Genomic DNA, 20,811 nt, shown 5'->3' on the forward strand with positions numbered 1-20,811 from the left:
TATGCAAAAACCTTATATTAATAGGACAAAAAAAAACAAAAAAAAACGGTGGGAAATTATGCAAAAACCTAATATTAATAGGACAAAAAAAAAACAAAAAAAAAAACGGTGGGAAATTATGCAAAAACCTAATATTAATAGGACAAAAAAAAAAAAACGGTGGGAAATTATGCAAAAACCTAATATTAATAGGACAAAAAAAAAAAAAAAACGGTGGGAAATTATGCAAAAACCTAATATTAATAGGACAAAAAAAAAAAAAAACGGTGGGAAATTATGCAAAAACCTAATATTAATAGGACAAAAAAAAAAAAACGGTGGGAACTTATGCAAAAACCTAATAATAATAGGACAAAAAAAAACAAAAAAAAAAACGGTGGGAAATTATGCAAAAACCTTATATTAATAGGACAAAAAAAAAACAAAAAAAAACGGTGGGAAATTATGCAAAAACCTAATATTAATAGGACAAAAAAAAAAACAAAAAAAAAACGGTGGGAAATTATGCAGAAACCTAATATTAATAGAACAAAAAAAAAAAAAAAAAAAACGGTGGGAAATTATGCAAAAACCTAATATTAATAGGACAAAAAAAAAAAAAAAAAAAACGGTGGGAAATTATGCAAAAACCTAATATTAATAGGACAAAAAAAAAACAAAAAAAAAAGATATTTTGACTTGTTTATTTTAAAGATAAGAGTTCCTTCATCTTTATTAATGAAAAGCAGTTTTAGTATACAAATTACACAGAACTATTCCTTCAGTTAATACAATTAAGATGTATTTTTAGTTTAATATAACCCGGCGGCTGAGTACAGATCTCTTCTCTTCCAATTGCCGCCGTCCATTTGTGGAAGTCGATGCGGATTTATTTATTGGAGTAGTCTTCTTTTTTTATGTAAAAACACAAGCTTTTTGAGATGAGGATTGGTTATTCTTATTTGGATTTATCGGACTACTATTCTCATCTTGAGCGTGATTTTCACAACGTTTCAATGTAACCTCTAGCCTTCTTCAGGTGTATCTAGTCATGGCTGACCGAACAAGAGCATGCTACCCCCGTGAAGTAAATAAAGGCTTCCGTTTGAAATTCTGCCCAAATTCTACAGAAACATTCCTGAGTTCGACAAGGTACTCCTGAAGAAGCTCGGAGGTTACATCGACCGAAACGTTGTGAAAATTACACTTAAGATGAAAGCAATAGTCTGATCAATCCAACGTACAAAAAGCTTATCAACTATTTTGCTTCTGAAAATCTTTCATGAATTCTACCAGTTTTTCTGCATCTTCGATAGATATAGAATTATAGAGAGAAATCCGGATGCCACCAACAGACCTGGATGAAAACAAAACATTTATCCATTAACACTTCATAGATTTGCTTTCATTTATAGGAAAATAAATTGTTCTTCAACCAAAGTTAATTTAGAAAATAGAAACAATTTTCTAATTAATATTTTAACAACGAGGAACAAATTAACAAGTTAGAAAATTTAAAAGAAATAGAATTCTTATAAAAAATATCAGTTGGTTTTGTCTAATTATACAGGGTGGTCGCTAAAAAAGCGGGAATTTGGAAGGTCAGCTTCGATCATAAATAAACTTCGTGATTGTTTACATCTTATTTTTTTTTCTTCGATTTAGATTTTGATACCCACATCGTGGACGGGAACTGTCGACGTTCCATACACTCTATTGATGACTTGAAAACGTGGTTGGCAAGAGCTTGGAATGATATCCCACAAGTTACCCTTCAAAACACTACACAAGCTTGGTTTTCTATGTTAATACGCTGCAGTGAAGTGCAAAGACGCCATTTTGAGTATCTATGAGTATAATTTAACATTTGTCTTTGAAAAACTTTGTAAAAATTATTCTTTGTAAAAATAAATCGTTGTTTGACAGATTTCCCGCTTTTCTAGCGACCACCCCGTATATATAACTACTTCATTTATTCACATAAATTTAATATACGAAAGTATAGATTTATGTGTAAATTTTAAGTATTTACTTCAAAAGTGCTCAATACGTAGGTAGAGCTAGTTAGTAGTTTATAAAATATATATGGCGATTAAGCTACACTGAATATTCTGCGTTTCATCCAACTATAGGATTCGCCAGGCTTATAGATGAATGAATATGTCGGCAAGCTGAAATGCAAAGCGCATAAGCCTGACGAATCCTATAGTTGGATGAAACGCAGAATATTCAGTGTAGCTTAATCGCCATATATATTTTATAAATTACTATATATATATATATATATATATATATAACTACTTAATTTACTCACATAAAATTAATATACGAAAGTATAGATTTATGCACAAACTTTAAGTATTTACTTCAAAAGTGCTCAATACGTAGGTAGAGCTAATTAGTAAGTTATAAAATGTATATGGCGATTAAGCTACACTGAATATTCCGCGTTTCATCCACTCTAGGATTCTTCAGGCTTATATATATATTCGGACTCTGCGCAAATATCTGACCTGTAGGTCTGTACACACTAAAAGAGATATATAAAAATACCAAGTTTAAATGGAGGGCTATAAAAGAATGATGCATTATTTTTAGTTAATTCAAGCAATTGAATAATAATAATTGAATAATAATAATTGAATAATAAAATTGAATAATATAATTGAATAATAATAATTGAATAATATAATTGAATAATATAATTGAATAATAATAATTGAATAATATAATTGAATAATAAAATTGAATAATATAATTGAATAATAAAATTGAATAATATAATTGAATAATATAATTGAATAATAATAATTGAATAATATAATTGAATAATATAATTGAATAATATAATTGAATAATATAATTGAATAATATAATTGAATAATAATAATTGAATAATATAATTGAATAATAATAATTGAATAATATAATTGAATAATAATAATTGAATAATATAATTGAATAATAATAATTGAATAATATAATTGAATAATATAATTGAATAATATAATTGAATAATAATAATTGAATAATATAATTGAATAATATAATTGAATAATAATAATTGAATAATATAATTAAATAATAATAATTGAATAATATAATTGAATAATATAATTGAATAATATAATTGAATAATAATAATTAAATAATAATAATTGAATAATATAATTGAATAATAATAATTTAATAATATAATTAAATAATAATAATTGAATAATAATAATTGAATAATATAATTGAATAATAATAATTGAATAATATAATTGAATAATATAATTGAATAATAATAATTGAATAATATAATTGCATAATATAATTGAATAATATAATTAAATAATAATAATTGAATAATATAATTGAATAATATAATTGAATAATATAATTGAATAATAATAATGAAATAATAATAATTGAATAATAATAATTGAATAATATAATTGAATAATAATAATTGAATAATATAATTGAATAATAATAATTAAATAATATAATTGAATAATAATAATTGAATAATATAATTGAATAATAATAATTTAATAATATAATTGAATAATATAATTGAATAATAATAATTGAATAATATAATTAAATAATAATAATTAAATAATATAATTGAATAATAATAATTGAATAATAATAATTGAATAATATAATTGAATAATAATAATTAAATAATATAATTGAATAATAATAATTGAATAATATAATTGAATAACAATAATTGAATAATATAATTGAATAATATAATTGAATAATAATAATTGAATAATAATAATTGAATAATAATAATTGAATAATAATAATTGAATAATATAATTTAATAATAATAATTAAATAATATAATTAAATAATATAATTAAATAATAATAATTGAATAATATAATTGAATAATAATAATTAAATCATATAATTGAATAATAATAATTGAATAATATAATTGAATAATATAATTGAATAATATAATTGAATAATATAATTGAATAATATAATTGAATAATAATAATTGAATAATATAATTGAATAATATAATTGAATAATAATAATTGAATAATATAATTAAATAATAATAATATAATAATATAATTGAATAATATAATTGAATAATATAATTGAATAATAATAATGAAATAATAATAATTGAATAATAATAATTGAATAATATAATTGAATAATATAATTGAATAATATAATTAAATAATAATAATTGAATAATAATAATTGAATAATATAATTGAATAATAATAATTGAATAATATAATTGAATAATATAATTGAATAATAATAATTGAATAATATAATTGCATAATATAATTGAATAATATAATTAAATAATAATAATTGAATAATATAATTGAATAATATAATTAAATAATAATAATTGAATAATATAATTGAATAATATAATTGAATAATATAATTGAATAATAATAATTAAATAATAATAATTGAATAATAATAATTGAATAATATAATTGAATAATAATAATTGAATAATAATAATTGAATAATAATAATTGAATAATATAATTGAATAATATAATTGAATAATAATAATTGAATAATAATAATTGAATAATTATAATTGAATAATATAATTGAATAATAATAATTGAATAATAATAATTGAATAATAATAATTGAATAATAATAATTGAATAATATAATTGAATAATAATAATTAAATAATATAATTGAATAATATAATTGAATAATAATAATTGAATAATATAATTGAATAATATAATTGAATAATATAATTGAATAATAATAATTGAATAATATAATTGAATAATATAATTGAATAATAATAATTGAATAATATAATTAAATAATAATAATTGAATAATATAATTAAATAATAATAATTGAATAATATAATTGAATAATATAATTGAATAATATAATTAAATAATAATAATTAAATAATAATAATTGAATAATAATAATTGAATAATATAATTGAATAATAATAATTGAATAATATAATTAAATAATAATAATTGAATAATAATAATTGAATAATATAATTGAATAATAATAATTGAATAATATAATTGAATAATATAATTGAATAATAATAATTGAATAATATAATTGAATAATATAATTGAATAATATAATTAAATAATAATAATTGAATAATATAATTGAATAATATAATTGAATAATATAATTGAATACTAATAATTAAATAATAATAATTGAATAATAATAATTGAATAATATAATTGAATAATAATAATTGAATAATATAATTGAATAATAATAATTAAATAATATAATTGAATAATAATAATTGAATAGTATAATTGAATAATAATAATTGAATAATATAATTGAATAATATAATTGAATAATATAATTGAATAATAATAATTGAATAATATAATTAAATAATAATTATTAAATAATATAATTGAATAATAATAATTAAATAATATAATTAAATAATAATAATTAAATAATATAATTGAATAATAATAATTAAATAATATAATTGAATAATATAATTAAATAATAATACTTGAATAATAATACTTGAATAATATTAATTGAATAATAATAATTGAATAATAATAATTGAATAATAATAATTGAATAATATAATTGATTAATATAATTGAATAATAATAATTGAATAATAATAATTGAATAATTTTAATTGAATAATATAATTGAATAATAATAATTGAATAATAATAATTGAATAATAATAATTGAATAATAATAATTGAATAATAATAATTGAATAATATAATTGAATAATATAATTGAATAATATAATTGAATAATAATAATTGAATAATATAATTGAATAATATAATTGAATAATATAATTGAATAATATAATTGAATAATAATAATTAAATAATAATAATTTAATAATAATAATTGAATAATATAATTGAATAATAATAATTGAATAATATAATTAAATAATAATAATTGAATAATAATAATTGAATAATATAATTGAATAATAATAATTGAATAATATAATTGAATAATATAATTGAATAATAATAATTGAATAATATAATTGCATAATATAATTGAATAATATAATTAAATAATAATAATTGAATAATATAATTGAATAATATAATTAAATAATAATAATTGAATAATATAATTGAATAATATAATTGAATAATATAATTGAATAATAATAATTAAATAATAATAATTGAATAATAATAATTGAATAATATAATTGAATAATAATAATTGAATAATAATAATTGAATAATAATAATTGAATAATATAATTGAATAATATAATTGAATAATAATAATTGAATAATAATAATTGAATAATTATAATTGAATAATATAATTGAATAATAATAATTGAATAATAATAATTGAATAATAATAATTGAATAATAATAATTGAATAATATAATTGAATAATAATAATTAAATAATATAATTGAATAATATAATTGAATAATAATAATTGAATAATAATAATTGAATAATAATAATTGAATAATAATAATTGAATAATATAATTGAATAATATAATTGAATAATATAATTGAATAATAATAATTGAATAATATAATTGAATAATATAATTGAATAATAATAATTGAATAATATAATTAAATAATAATAATTGAATAATATAATTAAATAATAATAATTGAATAATATAATTGAATAATATAATTGAATAATATAATTAAATAATAATAATTAAATAATAATAATTGAATAATAATAATTGAATAATATAATTGAATAATAATAATTGAATAATATAATTAAATAATAATAATTGAATAATAATAATTGAATAATATAATTGAATAATAATAATTGAATAATATAATTGAATAATATAATTGAATAATAATAATTGAATAATATAATTGAATAATATAATTGAATAATATAATTAAATAATAATAATTGAATAATATAATTGAATAATATAATTGAATAATATAATTGAATACTAATAATTAAATAATAATAATTGAATAATAATAATTGAATAATATAATTGAATAATAATAATTGAATAATATAATTGAATAATAATAATTAAATAATATAATTGAATAATAATAATTGAATAATATAATTGAATAATAATAATTGAATAATATAATTGAATAATATAATTGAATAATATAATTGAATAATAATAATTGAATAATATAATTAAATAATAATTATTAAATAATATAATTGAATAATAATAATTAAATAATATAATTAAATAATAATAATTAAATAATATAATTGAATAATAATAATTAAATAATATAATTGAATAATATAATTAAATAATAATACTTGAATAATAATACTTGAATAATAATAATTGAATAATAATAATTGAATAATAATAATTGAATAATAATAATTGAATAATATAATTAATTAATATAATTGAATAATAATAATTGAATAATAATAATTGAATAATTTTAATTGAATAATATAATTGAATAATAATAATTGAATAATAATAATTGAATAATAATAATTGAATAATAATAATTGAATAATAATAATTGAATAATATAATTGAATAATATAATTGAATAATAATAATTGAATAATATAATTGAATAATATAATTGAATAATATAATTGAATAATATAATTGAATAATATAATTGAATAATAATAATTGAATAATATAATTGAATAATAATAATTGAATAATATAATTGAATAATAATAATTGAATAATATAATTGAATAATAATAATTGAATAATATAATTGAATAATATAATTGAATAATATAATTGAATAATAATAATTGAATAATATAATTGAATAATATAATTGAATAATAATAATTGAATAATATAATTAAATAATAATAATTGAATAATATAATTGAATAATATAATTGAATAATATAATTGAATAATAATAATTAAATAATAATAATTGAATAATATAATTGAATAATAATAATTTAATAATATAATTAAATAATAATAATTGAATAATAATAATTGAATAATATAATTGAATAATAATAATTGAATAATATAATTGAATAATATAATTGAATAATAATAATTGAATAATATAATTGCATAATATAATTGAATAATATAATTAAATAATAATAATTGAATAATATAATTGAATAATATAATTGAATAATATAATTGAATAATAATAATTAAATAATAATAATTGAATAATAATAATTGAATAATATAATTGAATAATAATAATTGTATAATATAATTGAATAATAATAATTAAATAATATAATTGAATAATAATAATTGAATAATATAATTGAATAATAATAATTTAATAATATGATTGAATAATAATAATTGAATAATAATAATTGAATAATATAATTAAATAATAATAATTAAATAATATAATTGAATAATAATAATTGAATAATAATAATTGAATAATATAATTGAATAATAATAATTAAATAATATAATTGAATAATAATAATTGAATAATAATAATTGAATAATATAATTGAATAATATAATTGAATAATAATAATTGAATAATATAATTGCATAATATAATTGAATAATATAATTAAATAATAATAATTGAATAATATAATTGAATAATATAATTAAATAATAATAATTGAATAATATAATTGAATAATATAATTGAATAATATAATTGAATAATAATAATTAAATAATAATAATTGAATAATAATAATTGAATAATATAATTGAATAATAATAATTAAATAATATAATTGAATAATAATAATTGAATAATATAATTGAATAATAATAATTGAATAATATAATTGAATAATATAATTGAATAATATAATTGAATAATAATAATTGAATAATATAATTAAATAATAATTATTAAATAATATAATTGAATAATAATAATTAAATAATATAATTAAATAATAATAATTAAATAATATAATTGAATAATAATAATTAAATAATATAATTGAATAATATAATTAAATAATAATACTTGAATAATAATACTTGAATAATAATAATTGAATAATAATAATTGAATAATAATAATTGAATAATAATAATTGAATAATAATAATTGAATAATAATAATTGAATAATATAATTGATTAATATAATTGAATAATAATAATTGAATAATAATAATTGAATAATTTTAATTGAATAATATAATTGAATAATAATAATTGAATAATAATAATTGAATAATAATAATTGAATAATAATAATTGAATAATAATAATTGAATAATAATAATTGAATAATATAATTGAATAATATAATTGAATAATAATAATTGAATAATAATAATTGATTAATTATAATTGAATAATATAATTGAATAATAATAATTGAATAATAATAATTAAATAATATAATTGAATAATAATAATTAAATAATATAATTGAATAATATAATTAAATAATAATACTTGAATAATAATAATTGAATAATAATAATTGAATAATAAAAATTGAATAATAATAATTGAATAATTATAATTGAATAATATAATTGAATAATATAATTGAATAATAATAATTGAATAATAATAATTGAATAATATAATTGAATAATAATAATTGAATAATAATAATTGAAAAATATAATTGAATAATAATAATTGAATAATATAATTAAATAATAATAATTGAATAATATAATTGAATAATAATAATGGAATAATAATAATTGAATAATAATAATTGAATAATAATAATTGAATAATATAATTGAATAATATAATTGAATAATAATAATTGAATAATAATAATTGAATAATTATAATTGAATAATATAATTGAATAATAATAATTGAATAATAATAATTGAATAATATAATTGAATAATAATAATTAAATAATATAATTAAATAATAATAATTTAATAATATAATTGAATAATATAATTGAATAATAATAATTGAATAATAATAATTGAATAATAATAATTGAATAATAATAATTGAATAATAATAATTGAATAATATAATTGAATAATATAATTGAATAATAATAATTGAATAATAATAATTGAATAATTATAATTGAATAATATAATTGAATAATAATAATTGAATAATAATAATTGAATAATAATAATTGATATAATTGAATAATAATAATTGAATAATAATAATTGAATAATATAATTGAATAATAATAATTGAATAATATAATTGAATAATAATAATTGAATAATAATAATTGAATAATAATAATAATTGAATAATATAATTGAATAATAATAATTGAATAATAATAATTGAATAATATAATTGAATAATAATAATTGAATAATATAATTAAATAATAATTGAATAATAATAATTGAATAATAATAATTGAATAATAATAATTGAATAATATAATTGAATAATAATAATTGAATAATAATAATTGAATAATTATAATTGAATAATATAATTGAATAATAATAATTGAATAATAATAATTGAATAATATAATTGAATAATAATAATTGAATAATAATAATTGAATAATATAATTGAATAATAATAATTGAATAATATAATTGAATAATATAATTGAATAATACTAATTGAATAATAATAATTGAATAATAATAATTGAATAATATAATTGAATAATAATAATTGAATCATAATAATTGAATAATATAATTGAATAATAATAATTGAATAATATAATTAAATAAAAATAATTGAATAATATAATTGAATAATAATAATTGAATAATAATAATTGAATAATAATAATTGAATAATATAATTGAATAATATAATTGAATAATATAATTAAATAATATAATTAAATAATATAATTAAATAATATAATTAAATAATAATAATTGAATAATATAATTGAATAATAATAATTGAATAATAATAATTGAATAATAATAATTGAATAATAATAATTGAATAATATAATTAAATAATAATAATTGATTAATATAATTAAATAATAATAATTGAATAATATAATTAAATAATAATAATTGAATAATATAATTGAATAATAATAATTGAATAATAATAATTGAATAATATAATTGAATAATATAATTGAATAATATAATTGAATAATATAATTGAATAATAATAATTGAATAATATAATTGAATAATATAATTGAATAATATAATTAAATAATATAATTGAATAATATAATTGAATAATAATAATTGAATAATAATAATTGAATAATAATAAATAATAATAATTGAATAATAATAATTGAATAATATAATTGAATAATAATAATTGAATAATAATAATTAAATAATATAATTGAATAATATAATTGAATAATATAATTAAATAATAATAATTGAATAATATAATTGAATAATAATAATTGAATAATAATAATTGAATAATAATAATTGAATAATAATAATTGAATAATAATAATTGAATAATATAATTAAATAATAATAATTGAATAATATAATTAAATAATAATAATTGAATAATAATAATTAAATAATAATAATTGAATAATATAATTGAATAATAATAATTGAATAATAATAATTGAATAATAATAATTGAATAATAATAATTGAATAATATAATTGAATAATATAATTGAATAATAATAATTGAATAATATAATTGAATAATAATAATTGAATAATAATAATTGAATAATATAATTGAATAATATAATTGAATAATATAATTAAATAATATAATTGAATAATATAATTGAATATTAATAATTGAATAATATAATTGAATAATAATAATTAAATAATATAATTGAATAATATAATTGAATAATATAATTGAATAATAATTGAATAATAATTGAATAATTATAATTAAATAATATAATTGAATAATATAATTGAATAATATAATTAAATAATATAATTGAATAATATAATTGAATAATAATAATTGAATAATATAATTGAATAATATAATTGAATAATATAATTAAATAATATAATTAATATAATTGAATAATATAATTGAATAATAATAATTGAATAATAATAATTGAATAATATAATTGAATAATAATAATTAAATAATATAATTGAATAATATAATTGAATAATATAATTGAATAATATAATTGAATAATATAATTGAATAATATAATTGAATAATATAATTGAATAATATAATTGAATAATATAATTAAATAATATAATTGAATAATAATAATTGAATAATAATAATTGAATAATATAATTGAATAATAATAATTGAATAATAATAATTGAATAATAATAATTGAATAATAATAATTGAATAATAATAATTGAATAATAATGATTGAATAATAATAATTGAATAATATAATTGAATAATAATAATTGAATAATATAATTGAATAATAATAATTGAATAATATAATTGAATAATAATAATTGAATAATATAATTGAATAATAATAATTGAATAATATAATTGAATAATAATAATTGAATAATATAATTGAATAATAATAATTGAATAATATAATTGAATAATATAATTGAATAATAATAATTGAATAATAATAATTGAATAATAATAATTGAATAATAATAATTGAATAATAATAATTGAATAATAATAATTGAATAATAATAATTGAATAATATAATTGAATAATAATAATTGAATAATATAATTGAATAATATAATTGAATAATAATAATTGAATAATAATAATTGAATAATAATAATTGAATAATAATAATTGAATAATAATAATTGAATAATAATAATTGAATAATATAATTGAATAATAATAATTAAATAATAATTGAATAATAATAATTGAATAATAATAATTGAATAATAATAATTGAATAATATAATTGAATAATATAATTAAATAATAATAATTGAATAATAATAATTGAATAATAATAATTGAATAATAATAATAGAAAAAAATAGGAAGAAAATCGTTTTGTGACAAATTTCCCAATTTTCTAGCGACCACCCTGTATATATACTTACTTGGATGATCTCGAATTATCAAAGTCCGGAGGCCACTCAAGGATAAGAGTTAGAATACATATATATATATACTAGCAGGGCGACCCGACGGTGCACAGGATAGAATAAAACTCGCACACAATACTTTTGTCATGAAAAGCAGTAAAACACATCAATTGATTGCCTGCTCTAGTCGAGGACCCACTGTGGTGCACCAGGAGGAATCTTCACACGCCTTCCTGCAGTGACTTAATTCATAGTACATTGTAGTTTACATTGCACTGCAGAGAATATACTGTTAGTTTTATAAAAATATTTTTATATAATGGCTTCTATTAAAGTTTAAAATGCAAAAATCAATATTATGGTTCAATTTTGCTCTAAACAGAAACATTTTGAATGCGCCTCTGTCTTATCAAAGAACCTACTACTTTTTTTTTTTACATGCCGAGTTCTTCTGCTTGTGGGGTGACAAAACTTCTCAACTGCACTTGTTATGTTAGGTTGTATAAGGGGGTTAACTTTTGTCAACTCGAACTTTTGCTTCTTCAATCAATTTATTTTTCCGATTATCAATACTTATTAGAAGTATTCTGATAAAAAAAAACTATTTGAGAACACTCCCAAACACACAAAGTACATTTGTGTTAGATAAAAATTAAAAAAAAGGCCGCCCAGCTGTTTCAGAGTTCATAGGAAATGAACTCGCAGACAGACTGCTTTTTATATATAATAGATATAGTATATAAAGTAATTCTTTTATATTAGCAGGACCCGTGGAAAGTCCACAAAATGAGAAACATTGAATTAACAAATGGGTTTTGATAAAGATGATAAATTCCTGCATAGTGCAAAAAATTCTTTCCGACAGAAAAACTAGTGACATGATGCAAATACGGTTTTATTAACATTTCTTTGAAACGTCCATTGTATTTTAAATATAGAACTGGTTCAAATGAGATGAATTAATAAATACTAAAAAATACTCACAAAGTAGTATTGTGCTACATAGTTCAATACAAATAATAAAAGCACATCAAAAGAGAATCTAATCGACTCTTTCAGTTCAGCACCTTTTGGCAGAAAATATCCTTTTTTTATTGCCCTGTTTCTTTCGAATGTTCCCTTTTGCTACCTAACGTTTTGCTGACTTCCTCCTTTAAAGAATCACTGAACGTTGAAATTACTAGTTGTTTTCTCATACCTTTACAATGATGATGATACATTACTATTATTATTCGAAAACACGAGTACATCAAAAGGAGGTCACTCCTTCAACTCCTTGGTTGTCTTTTTTAAAGCTAAATTTCACAAATTTGGCCAGATTTGAAGCAGTTTAGCCTTCAAAAATTGTATTTGCCATTTTTCAATGCGTAACTGACAGACTAACAAAGAAAGGAATAATCAAAATATATATAGATTGCTAGTTCGGATATATTTCCATGAGAATCAATTGCTGTCTAAGATTTGTTTTGGCTCTGCAACTGGCATTAAATCATAGCATGATATCACTCAGATCTATACTTTTTTTTTCACCTCTTATCAAAGCCTAGAAGCCATTCGAGAATAAAAATTAATGAGTATACAGTAATCAATGGGACAATATTGTGGTAATCGTTAGTAATGGAAATTTGGTAAATTGGATTACTAAAGGGGGCGGTTCATTAAGGACTTGTTTACATTGGACTTGAAGACGACCATATTGCAGTTAGTTTGAAAAGCAGGGAAACTGAAGAGTTCCACAGGAGGGCAGTTCTAAGAGAGAAACTTTGTTCATGGAATTCACGTCAAGGTTTATGCACATACAAAGAGTGGGGAATATTATTGATAATTGTTTCAGCTAATTATATAATATTACAATGGAAAAATGTGAGCATGAAAAGTAATATGGTTAAGCTTAAACATGGAAAAGTAAAGGACAAGATATTCTAGTAAAAAATGTAATAAATTTATAACTTAAAATATTGCAGCATTAAGAATTGATTATATGTTATAAATTGAATTTAAATGTTATAAATTGAAATGTAAAAAATGCAATAGTTTAAGTTATAAATTTATTATATTTTTAACTAGAATGTCTTGTCCTTTTCTTTTCCAGTTTTAACAACTAGTCCTTTACTTTTCCATGTTTAAGCTTAACGATATTACTTTTCATGCTCGCATTTTTCTATTGTAATCCATGATTTTTCCAGACTTCCAGTAAATTCACTTGTTCTTTGTTTAATTTCAGTCTTTTTTTTTTTTGCCTCCATAAACATAGCATGCACATGTGTAATAACAATGTATGACACTCGTCTGCTTTCAATAAAATCCCCTCAATTATCTCCCTTTCATTCTTTCTTTCCGTTTTACTTGTTACTACTCTTTTCATGAGAGCGGTGAATTGGTAGTGACAGTAGTCGCTGATGCGATATGGTTGCTATGGAAACCAGTTAAACTTAGCCAGTGAGGGTTGAGGACATGTGTTGCATGGAGAAAAATGATATAAACATATGATGAATATATAATGGGAGTCTTGTTACAAAGAAAAATACAAGATAGTCGAAATATATGCATATACACAATATAAGTATTAGTGAGGTTAACCTTTGAACTATTTCGAAACAATGTGAGAATGGTCTGTTAAAAATTCGACTGACCTGTGACCTTTCAATGAAATCAAATCTTGTTTTGCTGCTTCTTCGATAAACTTCTTTTCAAGAGTTTCACATGCATTTGGTTTTCCGATTCTGATCACAACGTTCATGCGACTTCGGTACTTCTGGTCTATTTTGCCCCTACAAAATTTTAAAAAGAATTTACATGTAATCAAGCCACAAACTCTTATACAAGTCATAAATATTAACGTTTATTTCCTATGATGGAGGACAGTCCTGGGATGTGGTTTGGTCACTTTATGGTTGGGCATTTTAATTTCCACTGGACAGCCAGGTGAGGCCATTCTCAATTTGAAGAAAAACGGCAGACGAAGTTTCATATTTAGTATTTCAGTTCTAATAAATAGAGATAAGATTAAATGCAAATTTGAAAGAAGAAAAAAGATTTTTCAAATTACAGTTTTTGTCTGCAAAATCTACTAATATAGAAATAAGAATCTTAAATTCCGTAAATATTTATTAACTAACAAAAATCTGTATTTTGTGCAGGACTTTGCTGCATGCTCGGGTACTTGTTTTGTGTGCATTCCTTGCAGTAAGTGGATGTTGTAAGAGAAACTATTTCTTAAGGTGTTTTAAAATTTTTTAAACTTCCGCCTGAAGTGACTGCAATGCAACTATGAACTTTAAAGCAAATTGATTTCATCAAAGTTTACATTTCTATTGCTACACATAAAAATTGAAAACATTACAAAGAATCACAATGGTTAACATTTGTTTAGTATGCTCAACACACTTTTATTAATAGATGAATATGTCCGTAAAGTTATTATGCAGTCTTATTGTTTTATTGTATTACTAGCATTTTAGCCCGGCTTTGCCCGGGTGTTTTGAGGTGTACGCTTAGCAAAACAAAAAAAAGTCAATTTTTTTTTTAATTTGACCCCTATTATGACCCCTTAAAATTTATAGTTTCGGGCTCAAATCACTTTATTAAGTTAGATCCAGGTTCAAGGAACCTATATCTAAAATTTCAAGTGTCTAGACCCAAAATTGTCGGAGGAGTTTGGTAGAGTTCTTAAAGGTCAAATCGTTGAAATTTGACCCCTTAAAAGCAAAATTTCTGGCTGACACCCATCACATCGATTTTCCCAAATCTCAGTACCCGGTATTTCAAATTTCGAGTCTATAGACTAAAAATTGACAGAGTTATTGCGTAGGGAAATGTACACAGACAAACAGACAGACAGACAGACACGTTCACTTTTATAGATATATAGATATTTGTATTAATAGTTAATATTTATTCTTTTTACAGGTTTATTTAATCAAGCATGCCACGCAAGCTAACTTTGGAAGAGCGCAAATTTATTTTGAAGCGATATTAGAAAACAGAAAACGCACAGGATGTAATTCGTGATTGGAATCATTATTTTAATACAGATCTTCCAACATGTTTGGCTATTTATAAACTTCGAGACAAATTTGATGATACTGGCTCAGTTGCCGATGCTCCGCGTTCTGGTCGGCCAAGTGTGTGCACTGAACAAAATTTGGCTACAGTTGCTGAGGCATATGGCAGAAGCCCAAAGAAATCACTTCGCCGTGCTAGTGCACAAATTGGTATCAAACGAACCTCTCTACATAAAATACTCACGAAACTCCACATGAGACCATACATTCCACGCCTAATTCTTTTTATTCTTTTTATTTCTTTTGTTACAAATAAATATTTTAATACAATATCTTACTGTACTGTTAATATATTACAGGGTGTCTGTATAGTAACTTGTAAGACTGTATAGTAACTTTACGGACACCCTGTATAACCCAACTTGGTGGGATGGATAGGGGGAATCCTTTACATACAAATATATATAATCTTGAAATTTTTCATTAATTAGTTTGTTCTCGAAAAGGCTGATTGCTATAAGAATAAGATTTTCGATGTTTATAGTTTTCATTTTAATTAGAAACTTTTTTTTTTACGGGGAAGTCACCACTTATCAAGGCCCGAAAACCACTCAAGGATAAGAGTTAATGAATGTAAAGTGTTAGTATAGTTATCGTTAATGGTGTAAGTTGGCTAGAATTTGATTATTTAAAACTTATTAATTTGTTTACATTGGATTTGAAGGCTACAATGTTGGATTCAACCAGAAAACAGAACAGCGGAAGTGTTAACAGGCAGGCAGTTCTGGGAGAGAAGCTTTGTTCATGAAATCTGCGTTTAGATTTAGGCATAGATAGAGAGTGGGGAAATCTTTTATAGAGGTTGTAGTATTTTTTTTTTTTTTTTTTTTTACATAGGCATCACCACTTATCAAGGCCAAGAGGCCACTCAAGGATAAGGGTTAAAGAGTGTACAGTAGACAATTGGACAATATAGTAACCATTAGTAATGGAGATTCGGTAAATTTGTTAACTTATATGGAACGACTCATCAAAAACTTGTTTACGTTAGACTTGAAGACAAGTATATTGTAGTCAGCTGGAAAGCAGAAAAACGGAAGACAATTCCATAGGCGTGCAGTTCTAAGAAAGAAGCTTTGCTCATGGAGTCTACGCTTAGGTTTAGGCACAGATAAAGAGTGGGGGGGAACTTAGTGATAGTGTTTTCTGCTAGACGGGTGTTTCTTGTGAAAGTTTGGCGAGGGGGCACCATAGAATAGAGCTCAGCCGAGCACCTGCCATGAAAATAACGATAATGCAGAGACAAACTCGCAACATCTCTTCTGTGAGACAGGGTTAGGGTTTGATAGAGGTTGCAAGGAACAGAAAAGGACATACCCCACAAGGCTACGAAGTCTATTTTGAACTCTATCAAGGCAAGATAAGTCCTTTCTAGCAGCTCCTGCCCAGATGTGGCAACAGTACTCCATCCTTGGACGTACTTGGCTCTTATATAGATAGAGAATTGCATTAGCCGTTATCATCAGTTAGTCGAGCGTTTTTGTGAAAGTTTGGCAAGGGGTAACCATGGATTGGAGTTCAGCCAAGCACTTCCCATGAAAATAACGATAGAGCAGAGAGAGGCTCGCAACGCTTCTTCTGTGGAAAATGGGTTGCAGGAAAGAGAAAAGGGCATCACTTAGTAGGTTTCGAAGCCGGTTTTAGAAGGCTGGATAAAGCGCGCTGAGCAGCTGCTGCCCAAATTCTCCATTTTAAGGCATACCTGGTTCTTATACAGATAGGGGATTGCATCAGCTGTAAGATACCTACTGCTGTTCATTAGAATTTAATGCTGCCAAATCAGTAACTTTAATATTTTTTTAAAAAATATGATTATTTCATATATGACATCATATGTAGTGATTATAAAGTTTGGAAAAAAAATAAAAGATAACTTACTTGTAAAATCCATCTGATTCGTCAATCACCGAGTATATCGCATTCGATTTGATTCTAGAATTCTCCTCCATTTTTTCTAATCCGCCATTTTCCTTAACATATTTCGCCATTAAACCAAGCACATAGATGCTGATGAAAATAAAAAAAATGATAAATAATTATAAATTAACTCACAATTACATAGATGAAAAGACCACCTGGTCGAAAAATGTTTAAATGCAGATTTCATATCTTTGTTATTATAGAACCAATTCTCTATTGATTATTATATTGTACCCAATAAATAGTAGCGATTTCAAAAGTAAAAAATGAACTAGGTGCCATCAGGTAGAATCGAACCTAAAACGTAGCGTTCCAGTCTTAGTTGTTAAGTTTGAAAGGCTTGATAAAAATGACGTCATAAAATTAAAATTTGAGATGGTAACAAATAAATTCAGACTTTTAGTATAATGATAATAATAATGATAACATTATTAATGATAATATTAATAATGATAATATTAATGATAATTATAATATTAATAATGATAATAATGATAATGTTAATAATGATAATAATAATGATAACGATAATATTAATAATGATAATAATAATGATAACGATAATATTAATAATGATAATAATAATGATAATAATGATAATATTAATGGTAATGATAATGATAATATTAATAATGATAATAATGATAATGATAATAATAATGATAATATTAATAATGATAATAATGATAATAATAATGATAACGATAATATTAATAATGATAATAATAATGATAATAATGATAATAATAATAATGATAATAATAACAATGATAATAATAATAATGATAATAATAATAATGACAATAATAATGACAATAATAATAATGACGATGATAATAATAACGATAATAGTAATAATAATGATAATAATGATAACAATAATGATAGATAGATATGACGAAAATGATTTGAAATAATAATCCATCGTGATGAAAATAAAAAATACAAATCCAAATTATTCATATATTCATGTAACAACAACAGCAGCATCTCACATATGCAAATGACATAGCCAGCGTGCAAGGTGACGTCACAGCAGAGGAAGAGAAGAAAAAGAAAAGTGGAGAAATGTGAGAGGAATTTAAAAACAAGATACAATCCGAACGTTGAAAAAAAAAATGGTTGGACAACCGTTTATCATGAGGCGAGCTGCAGACACAACAGCGGAAAGAAAAGCAAATATTAAAAAAGCCCACTGACTGGAGTAGAGCAGACATGTCAATGCTGGATGAGAAAAAAACAAGTGTTTGTGTTTTGTTAACGACATTGTGAACCAAGAAACTTTTAAAACAAGATGCAATGTGTAGTTTGGAAAGTACCATGAATAATTGCCTTTCATTAAAAAAACAGTTGAATATCTTTTTTTTCTTTCCTTTATTTGCAAAACTTCATATACAACGTGTTACAGTTTATTATTATTTCTTGTCAACAGGAAATTAGCAGAAAACTGAAAGGAATTGAGCAGCAACATGTCTGTTTACATAAAAATTAAATTTTGTACGTGTAATTGCCTGGATCTCTTTTGCACTTGGTTCACCAGGAATATTAGTTAGGTAGGACTTCAGGTTCTTCTTCATAAGCTCTGTAGCACCTATAATAACTGGTATGATTGATATCTCCCTAAGATTTCAGTTTCTTTTCATATCATACATGAGACCTTGATATTTGGTCTGTTTCTCCCTTTCAGCTCTGTTCAGACCTCAATCATTAGGAACACTCACTTCAACTAAGGTTGCAACTCTCTCTGACTTATTCCATATAACTATGTCAGGCTTCACAGCAGCATTTTCAAGGTAGTTGGCTGTAGGGATTACATGGTCGTAATGTATGGTATATAAGTTATTTCCAACTGTTCTTTCAGGTTGATGTTCCCAGGATTTGTTGCTACACTGGATGTTTAATTTTATACAGATGATCCAGTGGATATACTTACATACTC

General features: G+C 19.5%; 1 protein-coding gene across 4 annotated transcripts in view; it reads right to left on the bottom strand.

The window, feature by feature from the left end:
- Positions 1–667: 667 nt before the first annotated feature.
- LOC145246169 (phosphoserine aminotransferase-like) overlaps positions 668–20,811 on the bottom strand; it is a 63,319-nt gene continuing 43,175 nt past the window's right edge. For all 4 annotated transcript variants that reach the window (XM_080108036.1, XM_080108039.1, XM_080108038.1 and 1 more), the window contains exons 8-10: positions 18,831–18,959; positions 15,522–15,659; positions 668–1,336 (exon numbers count right to left, since the gene is read on the bottom strand). In XM_080108036.1, the coding sequence (XP_079964162.1) occupies positions 1,234–1,336; positions 15,522–15,659; positions 18,831–18,959 (370 nt within the window). In that variant the 3' untranslated portion in view covers positions 668–1,233. The remainder of the gene's footprint in view (positions 1,337–15,521; positions 15,660–18,830; positions 18,960–20,811) is intronic.

The sequence above is a fragment of the Euprymna scolopes genome, chromosome 23, assembly GCF_053919585.1.
Source record: "Euprymna scolopes isolate OS-2025 chromosome 23, ASM5391958v1, whole genome shotgun sequence".
Taxonomy (NCBI): Eukaryota; Metazoa; Mollusca; class Cephalopoda; order Sepiida; family Sepiolidae; genus Euprymna; species Euprymna scolopes.